Genomic DNA, 15605 nt, shown 5'->3' with positions numbered 1-15605 from the left:
TGCGGTGTGGCAACAAGTATCCACTTTCTATAATGGGTTGTTGCCACACACTAGACAAACACTTGACTCTAGCTCTGGGGGACTTTTAGGTAATCATCGCCCGCATGAAATATACAATCAAATTTAGGAAATTGCTCAAACCAATTTTCAATGGCACACTCCCCGAGGCAATAAATCTATTGCGCCGGGCGCCCATAAGGTTGATGAAAGCACTTCTTTACAAGCCCAAATCGAGGCCCTTTCTTCTAAAATTAAAAAGTTAGAGATGACAAAAACAGTCTCGGTTATGGCTTGTGAAGGGTGTGGTGGGCCACATGAAAATTGGAGTTGTATGAAAGAAACAGATGATCAACCAGAATCGGTAAACTACATTGATAATAGACCTAGGCCATCGGGTCCTCCAATGGGCACCTACAACCAAGGATGACGTAATCACCCTAACCTTGGTTGGAGAGAACCCGACAATAGTAGTAACCAACAAAACCTAAATCAACGAACAAACTTTCAACAACCAAGAAATGAGTCACAAAATTTCCCTCAACAACAAGGTGGACGAGAAAGGCTTGAAGATACTATATCTCGCCCATCTCCGACACTGAAAAGAAAAACTCAGAACGGTTTCTACAACTAGAATCAAATTTTAGAAATCAACAAGCTAGCACACAAAACATCGAAAAACAAATAAGTCAACTAGCCCAAAATTTCTCCGAGAGACCACAAGGTGCGTTACCAAGTAATACCTAAACAAACCCAAAAGCACAAGTTCATCTCATAACATTACGAAACCGTACCGTGGGTCTGTTAGTGCAATAACGTCTGTAGCTTCCGTCAACATGTAGTTATATTTTGTATAGTTGTGTATATGTTGTGTATGTGTGTATGTAAAGCAGGACAGAATACGGTGAAGTTTTTGTTAAGTGCTCATGCTGCCAGCCGATCGGCTAGCCCAGCCGATCGGACAGCCCGGCCGATCGAGCAGGCTGTTCGATCGGTTAGCATTGTCAGCCGATCGGCTAGCCCAGCCGATCGGCCAGCATTCACTTATTCTGACCTTGCCTATAAATAGCTGTTCGATCAGCTTATTTAGGACTTTTTGACACTTTCACTTTCTAGCTACCTTTTGTAAGTCTGAGTTCTTTCTGGTTCCTGTACACTTTCATATCATTCAATAGAATATCAGACGGTGATTCAGAGTAGAATATTGTCTTTCTATATCTGCTATGTGATTACATGAATTCCGCGCATTAATCACTTACGATTCAACTACGTTTACGAACAAGAAGATCCCATCCGGGGGACCAACAAGTGGTATCAGAGCTATAGGAAGCTGAATCGAGACCTACAAAGACAAATTCACTGGAATTTGAGCTGTTCTTATTGATTCAAAGACGAATTCACCGGAATTCAAGTCGTTCTTGTTGATTTAGAGACGAATTCACCGGAATTCAACCCGTGTTTACTGTTTCAGAGACAAATTTCGCCGGAAATTTGTTATATCTACCAATTCAACTCAAATTTCACTAGAAATTTGACCGATTCTTCTATTCTCTTCTCAGATCTAGTTTTATTTTTCACTTTTACATATTAATCAGAAAAACTTAAAATTCATAGTGATTTTACGGTTAAAATTTGACAAAACTGCTATAGATCGATTCGCAATCATTAGAATTACAATCCTACAAAGTTTCACAATCAGATTCAACCTAAAACTTGTTCAAATTGATTAAAATCTATGGAAAACTGTTCATGTTTGCTGATGTCAGCCGGTCGAACAACCTAGCCGATTCATATACTTGCTGACGTCATCATTCTGTTTGTATAACCGTTCAGATATTTTCAAGTGTTGCTGACATCATCAGTGTTAGCCGATCGAACAAGCAAATCGATTGGACAACATTGTTGCTAGCCGATCGAATACACCACTCGATCGAATAGAAATTGTACTGTTTGCACATTTTCGTCTGTCAGCCGATCGAACGAGCCAGCCGATTGTGTGTGTGCTGATCGATCGAACGAGCCATTCGATCCAAGTGTTCTTGTGTTTACATCTTTAAAATTCAAAATTTTTCTAAGTGTTTGATAAACATCTCAGGTACTTAACAATGGAAGAATTCATGAACCCGTTCAGTGAAATGTATGCGTTTGCTGGTAACAGTGGAGATGATTCAACAAACCGAACGAATGAAAATACTCCAAGTACGAGAAAGACGTTGACAGATGCACTTAGTGTGGAAAGCGCTTATGGAACCTATAATAAGCCACCAAAGCTGTTAGCAATTGAAGATTATAATTGGTGGGCAAAACGATTCGAGGAATGGTTGAAAGCCTTCGCGTACCCCAGTTGGAAAAGCTTAAAAAATGGTTTTAACAATGGTAGAGAAGACTTTGAGAACATGTCAGAAAGTGAAGAGATTGAATACTTTGTGGCCGAACAAAAATGTATAGCTTTGATTAACCAATCAGTGAGAGAAGATATAATCTCACTGATTGAGTATTCAAACGCAAAGGATCTTTGGGAAAAATTACAAAAGAAATGTGTCGGTACTGCAGAAATCATTAAAAACAAAAAGAAACTGCTAAAAAAAATTTGATCTGTTCGGATGTCATAAAAATGAGTCTGTTCCAAAAATGATTGAACATTTCGGGCATCTAAAGCTAGAGTTGGCCAGGCACGGGATTGTGTTTACTCAAGAGGAGCTTGTAGACAAGTTATTTGATTCTTTGCCAGACGAAATGGATTGGCAATACTTCGCAATGATGATCAAGAATACAGTCCAACCAAATGTTCTAACAGTTGATTTGCTGATAGAGAAACTTGAGAGTCATGAGCTCGAAATAAAGAAAACACATAAAGTCAATCACTCGTTATATCAACAAAATGTGGAACTTTATTATCCAAAGAGCTTGATTCAAAAGACAGGATCTCCAAAAACAGCCTTCACTGTAGAAAGTTCACAACCAATAACTCAAGAAACCTCACACAGTGGTTTTCATGGAGGAATGTCTTCCAACACTACAAGCCAAGGACCATCTTCAAGCACATCAAACCAACAACGATCAGCACCAAAGAATGTCTTTCAATGTAACATTGCAGTTGACTTGAAAAATGGTCAAAATTTCAGTGAGGAGTCGGCGAAACAACAGATGATTTTCTTAGCATCTGTATTGGAGTCATATGAAGGGTTAGTAGCTGGGAAGATAGGTAACACCAACCTGACGAAGGAAGATTACGATCAAATAGACCCTGAAGAAATGGAGCTAATTGATATTCGTTGGGCTATGGCTAGTGCTGTTCGTCGAGCACAGCGTTTCATGGAAATAACTGGCAGGAAAACAATTGGTGGTCCATCTACCAAATTGGGTTTCGATAAATCTAAAGTGACATGCTTCAAATGCAAATAAAAAGGTCACTTTACACGAGAGTGCAGAAACGAGTATGCTGATGAGTCTGCTAATCCGTTCAGAGAAGATTACTATAAGAAAGCCATTTACCATCAGAACAAATCGGAACCTCCAAGGCTGAAGCAGATTGAAGAAAAAGAAAAGGAAAAGTCAAGAGCTCTAGCAGTCATTCATGATGATGAGGGATACGACTGGAGTGAGATATTGCCTGAAGAAGATGCCTTTGGTTACGCATTCGCAGCAGGAAAGATTGTTCCGTTCAAAGATACAAGAACAGAAGAAGAAAAGTTTGTGAACAGAAGAATGAAAGCCCAAACAAAAGTAAGCAGAATCTATACCATTTACAAAGAAGCAAAAAAGGGCTAAAAGGTGGGATCCAGATAGAGAATGTTACCTTGATCCTCAAGGTAATATCGCAATCGATCCAAATTCACTCAGTGTTGATGCAATCATTCAGCAATATGCTTAAGAAGAGGAAGCTAGACAAAGAGAATGGTGGGGTGAAAGTGAAAAGAAAGTGGAAGAGAAAGAAGAAAAGGTGAAATCGGCAGAAAAGAAGATCGATGATGGATTGATAGATACATCACAGGAGCTCACAGACGAAAATCTGATGAAGATGGCAGACAAAGTTCTAGCTGCAAAAGAACTGGAGGTAGATTCTAGTTCTGGAACTGAGTCAAACGGCAATGTCAGTCAGATTAACACGAATGTAGTGTCAGGTAAGAAAGAGAAAAGTGAAAGTGACTGCAAGAATTGCAAGAAAAACCGCAAAGATTGTAGTACTATCGCTTATCTCAACAACAAAAAGGTTGAAGATCTGACAAAAAGGGTCAGAGAGGTTGAAAACCAAATCTTAAACCGGGATAAATTGCTAAAAGCTTCAAACGATCGTGCAAAAGAATTAACTGAAAAAATTGAAAGTGATAAAAGTGACAAAGAAAGAACTAAGAAAGAAAATGAAAAACTCATTCTTGAAAATCGTCACATCACTGAAAATTTTGAGAAGCTTAAGCGAACGGTTAAAGATTCGGATGATCGAAATGGGAAAACAACAAAAGAAAATGTTCAACTGTCGGGTGTGTTAAGGGTGAAAGAGGAATTAATAAACAAACAATTGGATGAAATTGCTAATCTGAAGCTTCAATTCCAAGAAGCGAAAATCGAAAATGAACGCATCCAATTAAAATTAACCAGTTACAACTCCGCAAGCTTTGTTCTGCAGCACATTGTTCCCAAACCCATCGGGAAAAACAAAGCTGGCGAAGATGTATTTTCGGACGGAACAGGAGAGGGATATCATCAAGTTCCACCACCTGTTTTAAACAATTTCTCAAAGAAAAAGTCCGGGCTGGTTAATGATAATGAAAATTTAGATGAAATAAAACTTCCAGAGTCGATTGATGTTACATTCTCATCATCATCATCTGATGATAGTGTTCAGACTGATATTGTCACAAGCATGGCAGAAAGTGTTTTAGAGTCTGATTCAAATGAAGATGATGGATGTTTCTTGGATAAATACATTCCGAAACAAAAGTCCAAGAACAACTTAAATGAAGAACCAAATCTTGTCATGTACAAGATGTTGGGTTCAGATAAGTTGTTTTCGGATTCTGAGTTTCTGATTGAGAATGTAAATGTCAACAAATTGAAAAATGTTTAAAAATTTATCGAAGTTGAGTTGACAGAAGTGAAGAGTTTGAACCAAACAAAAAGACAAATGAATTTTGAAAAAGATAAAGCTTACTACAAGAAACCCGTTATTCCTCCACGTTTTTTTAATAACAATCAAAACAATTGGTCGGGTGGATATCAGGGGGGTAAGTCTTATCAGAAGAAAAATGTTCAAAACAAGAAGTCTGTAGAAAAGAAAGTGTTTGTGAACAGTTCGAGTTCATTTTCTAATGAAGAACCTGAAATCTTTTCAAAATCAAACAAAGATTTCTTTGAGGAAAAAGCTTCACAACCTCAGTTTGAAGGCACAAGTCGGGTTGTTGACACCCGAACATGCTTCAGATGCAATCAAGTTGGGCATATTGCACGAAAGTGTATCAACTTGAAGCCTAAGACTGATGTTGTTGAAAATCAAAAGAAGAAAAATGATGTGAAAGAAAAAGCTTCATTGGTTGTTGAGAAAAAGAGTTTGAAAAATGACAACACCAAAGTCGAAACTGAACCCGTAAAGAAGGTGGTAATTAAAAATGATAAGTTTTACAAACGGGTCGCAACAACTCAACAAACATGGAAGCCAAAAGTTGCTGAAATGAGAGCAAGTGGTTCAAAACCAAAGGTTTCTGAAAGGGAAAAACAATCATCTTTTACCACATCGGTAAAGATGAGTGTTCCTTATGAAAAGATTGAAAAGGAAAAATCAGTTTCTGAAAAGAAAAAGGGTTGCATTATCTCAACAAGTTTGGAAACCAAAAAGTGAGAAGAAAATTTCAACTTCTGAGGTGAAAAAGTCTGAAGAACCAATTACGGTTAATTATGATGCAAATTTTCCACCTCTCAAGGCTGAAAATTTCAAAATTCAAATTGCGAGAGTCAAAGTTACACCTAAGGCTGATGAGGCCTAGGTGGACTCGATGTTTGAATAAACAATTTGAATTGCCGGAGCTTCCTTGATCGCGAAGCATGAATCGGCATCCTTTATTGAAATGTTTTAATCATGGTTGTTTATGTGCAGGATTTTCCACAACTTGTTTCAAGATGGATCATGGATAGTGGAGCTTCCAGACATATGACAGGGAAGACAGCATTGTTGTACGATGTAAGGAATATAAATGGAGGATATGTTGGATTCGCGGGTAATCAAGGTGGTCGGATCATTGGTGAAGGAACGTTATCCAATGGGATTGTAACGTTTGAAAGAGTCAATTACATCGCTGAGCTGGAAAATAATCTACTAAGTATTTCTCAGATCTGTGACAGAAAGTATACCACTCACTTCACTGACAAAGAATGTTTGATTCTAAAACCGAGATTTGTTGTCCCTGAGGAGTGGGTCATCATGAGGGCACCAAGAGTCAACGACCTGTATGTATTGGATATGAGCATAGCAACGACAACAACGGGTCAAGCTCACTGTTTTGTGTCAAGAGCAACTGAGAAGGAGTCTAGATTGTGGCACCGAAAAATGGGGCATATACATCTTCGAAAAATGAATCACTTGGTGCACAATGATCTGGTTACAGGAGTTCACATCAAAGGTTTTCATCTGGAAGGGGAGTGTATAAGTTACATTAAAGGCAAATAGAAGAAAAAGTCACACCCCAAAAAGCAAGTCAATTCAGTTTCACGACCGCTGGAAAGACTTCACATGGATTTATTTGGTCCTGTGAATGTCAAAAGCATTACAGGAGATTACTATTGCTTGGTCATCACTGATGATTATTCTATATTTTCTTGGGTATCTTTCTTGAAGTCAAAGGATGAAACATTTGAGAGTCTGATGGCGTTATTCAAAAAGATTGAGAATTTGTACCAGAGGCGTATCCGAAGAATTAGAAGTGATGATGGTACTGAATTCAAAAACAACAAGATGGAAGAATTTTGTGAAGAAAGAGGTATATTGCATGAGTTTAGTGCTCCGTACACTCTGTATCAAAATGGAGTAGCAGAACGCAAAAACCGGACACTAATCGAGACAGCCAGAACTATGCTCACAGATTCAAAACTTCCAATAAATTTTTGGGCTGAAGCTGTTTCTGCCGCATGCTATACTCTCAACAGAGTTCTCACTGTCAAGAAATTCAACAAAACATGTTTTGAGTTGATCAATAACCACAAGCCTAACTTGAAGTATCTTGAACCGTTCGGGTCACCCTGTACGGTGATAGAACCTTTTGGAAAATTTGGTCCGAAGTGCATTGAGGGTATATTTGTTGGATATGCAAGTCCTTTACGTCGTGTTTTCGTGCCAAGTGAAAAGCGGATTATTGAAGCTGCTAATGTTGAATGTCAAGGTAATACGATGCCGCCTCAGAACCCAGGAGATTCATGGCGTTACCACTACGACACGTTGTGGGATTCCTTTGATGTAATGGAAGAACCTGAAGATGAAGAAGACTTCTTTGATGAGTTGGATATTCTTAGAAACTATGAATCATCAGAAGAAAGATTTCCAGCACAGTATTCTAGCCAATCGCAGAAAACTTCAAATGATGATGAAGCAGGTCCTAGTAATACTGGTGAACAAGATGATACTCTAGAGAATCAGACGACAACAAATGATGATACAACATCTGATGTCGGTCCAACTTTTGATCATGGGGATTCAGAATCTGTGGGGGAGCAAATCCAGATCTTAGATCAAGCAGATCCTATCAGTGAAGAAGGTACAAATCAAAATGTCACTAATCTGGAAGGCAATGTAGATGTTCCGAGTGAAGTAATGCCCAGAACTCTTTCATATCATCCAGAGGAGCTGATCATCGGAGAGCTTCAATCAGGAGTTCGCACCATACATCAAATTGACCAAGGGCTTACAAGTTTTTTATTCATCAGTAGCACCTCTACAAACTAAATTTTCACTATGTTGTTTTATCTCGCAGATTGAACCTCGAACGTACAAAGAGGCGCTTACTGAAGATTCTTGGGTCAACGAGATGCAAGAAGAGCTGAACCAGTTTGAGAAATTAGGTGTTTGGAAACTGGTGGATTTACCTGAAGGTCATAGGAAAATAAACACCAAATGGGTGTTCAAGTGTAAGAGGGACGACAGAGGAGTAGTGGTCAGAAACAAAGCTCGACTTGTTGTCCAGGGCTTCAGTCAACAGGTGGGAATTGATTTTACCGAAGTGTATGCTCCTGTGGCACGACTAGAAGCAATCAGAATTTTTCTAGCATTTGCATCATGGAAAAACTTTAAAGTCTACCAGCTTAATGTGAAGTCGGCCTTTCTCTATGGCAAAGTGAAGGAGGAAGTGTATGTGGGACAGCCACCGGGCTTCGTCGATCCACACCACAAGAATAAAGTGTATCTCTTGGATAAAGCGTTATATAGCTTACACCAGGCCCCGAGAGCCTTGTATGAGACATTATCTCAGCATTTGCTAGCCAATCACTTCATCCGGGAACAATAGATGCCACACTCTTCACAAAGATAGTCGACGGTCACCTGCTGATAGTACAAATTTATGTGGATGACATAATTTTTGGGTCAACAAACGAGGACTTGTGCAAAGACTTTGAACAAGTGATGAAGCAAAAGTTCGAAATGTCATCAATGGGGGAAATGAAATTCTTTTTGGGACTCCAAGTTGATCAACTTCCTGAAGGAATTTTCATACACCAGACAAAGTACGTTCATGATATTCTAGAGAAATTCGGAATGTCAGGTTCTACTCCTGCGGCAACCCCATTAGCAACAAATCATGGAATTCACCCAGATCTCACCAGAGATAAGGCAGATGAAACACTTTATCGTTCCATGATTGGTTCATTGATGTATCTAACTGCTTCAAGACCCGACATTATGTATCCAACGTGCCTCGCAGCAAGATTTCAATCTAACCCGAGAGCTTCGCACTTGATCATTGTGAAAAGGATATTACGCTACCTGAAGGGAACTCCATCGTTGGGGTTGTGGTATCCTAGAAAAGGCGACTTTACGCTCGAAGGATATTCCGACTCGGATTTCGGATGCTGCAAAGTCAATGCCAAATCAACAACTGCAGGATGCCAGTTCTTTGGACCTTGCTTGGTTACCTGGCAGTGTAAGAAACAAACATCTGTGGCGCTATCCACATGTGAAGCAGAGTACATTTCTGCCAGCAGTTGCTATTCTCAGATCCTGTGGATACAGCAACAGATGCGCGACTACGGTTTGCAGTTTCTTAACACTCCTTTTTTTGTTGATAATGAGGCTGCAATAAATATAACAAAAAATCTGGTACATCACGCTAAAACCAAACATATAGAAATTCGTCATCACTTTATTCGCGATTGTTTCGAGAAAAAGTTGATACGAATTGAGAAAATCCACACTGACGAGCAAAAAGCTGATTTACATACCAAGGCATTTGATAGAACACGTTTTAAATATCTTTTAAAAGTAAATGGTATGATGCTCTTGTCGGTGAAGGATGGAATTGTTGGCGTTGATGAGGATACCACTGTAGATGATGTTGATAATCACTCTGCAATGGTTTGTCGATTTTTTACATGTTTTGGTCTTTAGGGGGAGATAGGTATATTTGTATATACTTTTTAGAAAATCCAAAAACATTAAAAAATCAAAAAGTCAAAAACATGATAAAATTTCAAAATCCAAAAACAATAAAAAATGAAAAAGAGCTTGTGTAAAAAGGGAAAATGATAGTACATCAGCTAGACTGTTACGGTATGCTAAAGATTTGTAAAGTTTTAAAAGGTTTAAACAGTCTCACTAATGATGTGTCGATAGGTTTTTGCACAGTTAATAGATTTGTTCGGGATATAAACTTAAAAAATACATAACGAGACTTACTTTGTGGGGAACACTATTTGGATATATAGGTAACCCCTGAAATCTCGTTTGATAGGTCTCTTATTCTGAGATACTAGGTCTTTATACTCAGTGATATCTGGGGTATTATTCCGGGACTTCTGCTGAATGGAAGTTCTGACCTAGCCCCCGAATAATACTTTCCGCAAAATGCTTGAAACATAGCATCACCCTCAGCAAGTTGATGAAACAATAAAATTGATAGTCGCTGCTGTTGAAATCAAAAGATCCTCTAAAGGGGACACACCGAAAAGTCGAAGCCGTCATCTCTCTGCGTATACGGAAGTATCGACCTGAGCTCTCACGGCCCTCGCATTTAACCCATTACAGATATCATCTGTGGTATATTCACCTGTAAGACTGAATACTGGGAACTTGATACGGGAGTATATTCAAAAGGTGGGACACATGAATGAGTCAAGTTAATAAGACATCTAAATCGTATCCTGAATAAATTGAAATCTGTGAGAAAACTTAAAATGGATCAGTATATCGACAATCTAGGTGAATTGTTTAAATTCTGAGTATGAATTAAGCTTAACGGTACTTGTAACATGTCGGTAGCTGATATGATTCCCTGACACGCTCACCAAAATATGTTTGTAAATAGATTTCTTTCATTCTGTCCTTCAGTTTCAGTTATACTTTTCTAGTTTAGAATCTGCATTGAAAACTCAAAAAGATTTTGCATTTCTGCTTTATTTTTGACAAACCAAAGCGGAGGGTTGATCTTCAGATTCACAGTCTGATGCAAGTTGCAGGAAGTTGTTCTGAGCTGAAAAACAAGTTTGGAGCTAATCTTGATACAAACAAAGAATAATAAAAAGCCAAAATGCAAGTTCATTAAGTTGAAACTTGTAAATTTTCAGAAAAATGGATAATCAAAACATCAGTTTGTTTTTGCTTTGGGTCAACCAAGGTCATTAAGTTGAACTTGGTAGACAAATTAAGTACCTAGGGTCATTAACTTGGACCTAGATACTTAAGTGGATTTCTCGAACACTGATAATGTGAAAAAGGTCAAAAAGTCAAATCAGTTTGAAAATTAAAGTGTCTTGGATCGAACAGGCCAGCCGATCGGCTGGACCAGCCGATCGAACAGCCTAGCCGTTCCATTACCACCCTATAAATAGTAGTTCTTGCTTCATTTGAACCTTTACGCACTTCGATCGAACAAGAGCTCTCTCAGCCGATTCACTGTTTTTCACTAATTTATTGGATTCTCTTTGCATCATATCATTGATTTGTTGGCTTGCTCATCATCTTCAATGGCAAAGGTATGTGATTCATCTTAAAATCTTTGAAATTCATTCTGTTCTTCATGTTCTTCATCAGTCGGACCTTTGAACTTAGATTTAGAAAGATTTAGGAATTTATGATGAAATCTGATTACATGGTTTTGATCGCAATGACAAGATCTACATGTTTACCGTTTCAATTTTTGAAAAATCTTGTTTGAATATGCTAGATCTGAGATTAGTTGATTACGGCAGTCGGCACTTATTTTGAGAAATTGGACACTGTGTAGGATGTTTTAGATAGAAATAAGCATAGGGATTTGATCGCGATATCCTTAGGATTCTAGATCTGTGCTTAATTTGTGTTTTTGATGATGAAATTTTTGATACATCTGATAGTGTTTTGTTCTTAGCCGATTCTATGACATTTGCCAGCCGATCGGCTAGACCAGCCGATCGAATAACAATGTGCTAGCCGATCGGCTAGACCAGCCGATCGAGCAGCAATATAGATCATGTGTTTATGATGTTTAGGATAAGTTTACTGTTGATGCCTTGAAATTTATGCCAAATGATTGCTATGAAATCTGTGTGTTAGAATCCTTTGTTGAATACTGTTTGATCATAGCATTGCCAGCCGATCGGCTAGACCAGCCGATCGAATAGCAATTGCTAGTCGATCGAACAGCATGACAGCATTGCCAGCCGATCGGCTGGACCAGCCGATCGAACAGGAATTGCTAACCTATTGAAAAGCATATGCTAGCCGACCGGGCAACATTACTTGTTGAAAGGATATCATTCTTTCTTCACCTAGATTTCTGTGCATAAGTTTGCCAGCCGATCGAAGAGCATTTGCTAGCCGATCGGACACCATTTGTAAGAACTTCTTTGACATAAATTGCCAGCCGATCGGCTAGACCAGCCGATCGAACAGCAATGTGCCAGCCGATCGGCTGGACCAGCCGATCGAACAGACATTGTCACTCTATTCATTCTCAGCCGATCGAACAGCAATGCTCCTCGATCGAACAGGCCAGTCGATTCTGTAGTGTTATCACATAGAAATTCCAAGTGTTAGAAAATTTTTCAAAATTTTCATCCTTATGCCTTTATTCTTGTTCAAATAATTTATTCTGAATATTCTTGCAAGGACGAGGAAAAGAAAAGGACAAGGGTCATAATATACCTTGTGCACTTGATACTGAATCGACAGCTGGTACTGTTGTAGAAAAGATGGCAACATTCTTGAGAGAGAGCAGAATTGCTAAAGCGATGTCTGATAAAACTGTGGTTTATGAATCACATGTTAGAGCATTCTGGGATACAGCAAGGTTTGATGAAACAGATAAAAAGATTCATGCTGTATTAACAAAGAAGGACAAAAATGGAAAAGATATAGATGTTGAGATTGAATTCAGTGTTAAAGATGTTAGAAGGGTTCTTGATCTACAAGATTCTGATGATGATCCGACAATCATGTCAGAACGTCTTGTAAAAGGTTTGTGGTGCAGAATGGGTTTCACGGGGTACATAAATGGAAAGATGTACAAAAGAAGCTTCTCCAAAGCATATAGGTACTTGATGCATTGTATGGTGCATTCATTGGGACATAGAAAGGGTGCTTATGATGAGGTTGCTGATTATATCATGAACATCATAGCAAGCTTGGTGTTGAACAGAAAATACAACATTTCTCAAATAATTTTTGAGTATATGAAGGAAAATTGCCAAGCTGGAGGAGAAAAATACATCATGTATCCTAGATTCATCATGATGATTTTAAATGATAAAATCAAAGATCTTCCGAAAGACAGTGAAGATGCGATGGAGATGAGCATTGTAAATAAGGTCATAATTGGTAGAGTTACAAAAGACAAGGATGCAAAAACCAAGCAGATGATTTGCAGAATAAAAGATAAAGAATATGTTGCTCCTGAAAACGATAAGTGGAGGCATGACGATAGTAATTCTGACAATGAAGACACAAAGATGAATGAGATGGTTGAGAAAAAGACTAGGTGGTGGTTCGTTAGAGATGGAAAAAGGAAAAGGACACCTAAGTCATCCCCTGCAGTTGTTATTCCGAAAGATGGAGAAAACGGTATAGTGAAAGGGGGAGCATTAAGACAATTAGATCACATATTGTTTAAATGATTACTATTCTTGTTGTATATGTTTATCTTGTAGGGTCTTCTAGAGAGCCGCAGCAGAAGCTGGTGGATGAGATAGTTGTAGAGCCATCTGTGGTGATTGAACAAGGTGCTGAGTTGTTAAAGCAAACTTTGGAAAGTTATTTGAAAAAGAACGAAGAGATTGCAGCACAACAAGCTCAAGGAACAAGTGTTCATGCTGAAAAGGTGACAAGGGTTGAACCAGAAACAAAAGATCAAAGTGATTCAAGTAATGGAGATTCTGAAGCTACTCAATCTGAGTCCGAACTAATTCCTGAAACTCTTGGTAGAGGAAAAGCTCAATTGAAGAAAAGACCCTCAAAGAAACAAAAGGGATCAGATGAAGAAGATTCTCCGTATGATCCTGAAAAGTCAAAGAAGCAAAGAAAGAAACGAAAAGTAGCTCCAGTTGGTGTAATTCCCAGAAATGTCAGATCAAAGAAATCAGGAGCTGATTCACAAAAGGATAAAGAAGGAAAGAAAGTTCAACATGTGCAGAAAGAAAAGCCTCCAAGTGTTGATATTCCAAAAGAACCAGAGGTGAAATCAAAAGAAATCCCAGTTGTTGAAACAGAAAAGAAGACAGGTGATGATGATTACGTCGAGATCACAGGCTTCAAAGCTGCCAGTCCTAAACCTGTTCAACAAAATATTCCTGGTTCATCGCATCAGAAAAAAGAAGATTTCAACTTTGATTTTGATAATATTGGTCCTGCTACGGGTATTTTCTCAGAAGATCTTCCTGGAGAAAGCGATATGTTCAATGATAAAGTTGTCAAAGAGCTAATTCAAAGAGTTAACAAGTTGGAGAAAGAAAAAGGCAAAGCTGAGGAGGAACGTGATATGCTGAAAAGTCAAATTGATGATTTGATGGAAGCTCACAATAAAATAGTTGCAGCATTGGTTGAAAAGGAGAAAAGAATGAACCAAATGAAGGATGATGTCGAGGGTAATTCTAAAGTGTTTGATTCGTTAACACATGGGATATCTTCTTTGAATGCTAAGATAAAGGATCTGGAGGATGTGAACCAAAAATTAAATCAGCTTCTCAATGAGATGAGCGAAGCTTCTTCTAATGAAATGAAGGCTATGAAGTTGGAGATGGAAGCTATGAAAGCTGACAAAGTGATGAAAGATCAACAACTTCAGATGCTGGTTGCTGTAGTTGAAAGCCATCTAAAGATGAATATTCATGCTGCATTCGATGAAATTGATGTAATAAAGGCAAATGAAAGAAGAATGGAACGAGAACGTCGTGTAGCTGAAGAAGCAAATCAAAAGAACAAAGGTGTGGTTGAAGAAGTTGAAGTAGTTGATGGATCTTCGAGTCAACTTGATGCTGGTGGTTCTTCTTCACAACCTGATGTTGAAATGATTGAAGTGGTTGAAATTCAAGAACCAGTTGAAGACGATCAGGAGATGGTTGATGCTGAAGAGCCTCATGAACCTGAATTCTTAGTTGTCGGTGAGCCTTCTGAGCCAGTAATTGTTGAAAATATTCTTCGAAGGGTTGAAATTATTCAGAGAAAAAGAAAGGCCAGGGAAGTTCTGCTACTTGAGTGGAAGACAGACAAATTTGTGTTAATTGGTAATGCTTACCCTGTGCCATACAATTCAAAAGAAGTGGCAAAGTTGTTAAAGTTTCTTGATCGAAAAAGGAAGGGAAGAATAGCTCGTGGTGAGATTGTGGATGAAGAATCTGATAAAGAGTTGTTCAGAGATGATGAAGAGGAGGATGAAGAAGAGGAGGATGAAGATAAGGAAGATGAAGATAAATCTGATGACAAAGATAATGACAAGTCTGATAAAGATGATGATAATAATGATCAAGGTGCTTCGGGATTATTAATCAGAGAACAAAATGTTCAAGAAAGAGTGGATGAGTTGATGAATAATGAATTAAATGAGCAGGAGGATGAAGTTGAATATGAAGCATCATCGTCTGGAAAACAACCTGTTGATCAGGTACTTCTTTATAACCCTACTGTCATTTATTTATCTGGTAAACAACAAGGAGAAGTAGAGGTTAGAAGAACACGGGCTGAAATGCTAGAGAAATTAGGCTTGGAAGATGGAAAATTTAAATTCGACATTGAAGATGAAATTCCTCATTCACTTGCAAAAGATTTTGAGCCTAGATACCCTCATGAAGCTAATCATTATGATGAAGTAATTGTTGAAAGCGCGTCTGATTCAGAGGAAGATAGGGTAGATTTTCATTATGAAGGGGAAGATGTTGCATTCCCTACGTTTACTGAAATGTTTCAAGATAAGAATGAAGATGAGCTAGAAAAGAAAGATTAA

General features: G+C 38.4%; 1 protein-coding gene across 1 annotated transcript; it reads left to right on the top strand.

The window, feature by feature from the left end:
• Positions 1-7375: 7375 nt before the first annotated feature.
• LOC110906623 (glutamic acid-rich protein-like) lies at positions 7376-15605 on the top strand. The gene is made up of 4 exons (XM_022151730.1): positions 7376-7739; positions 12281-12628; positions 12929-13231; positions 13318-15605. Exons 1-4 carry the CDS (start codon positions 7376-7378, stop codon positions 15603-15605), a joined length of 3303 nt encoding a protein of 1100 aa, XP_022007422.1.

Source organism: Helianthus annuus, chromosome 14, assembly GCF_002127325.2.
Source record: "Helianthus annuus cultivar XRQ/B chromosome 14, HanXRQr2.0-SUNRISE, whole genome shotgun sequence".
In the NCBI taxonomy this organism is placed as follows: Eukaryota; Viridiplantae; Streptophyta; class Magnoliopsida; order Asterales; family Asteraceae; genus Helianthus; species Helianthus annuus.
The sequence above is the reverse complement of the archived record's forward strand: the minus strand, read 5'-3'. Positions and strand labels throughout refer to the sequence as shown.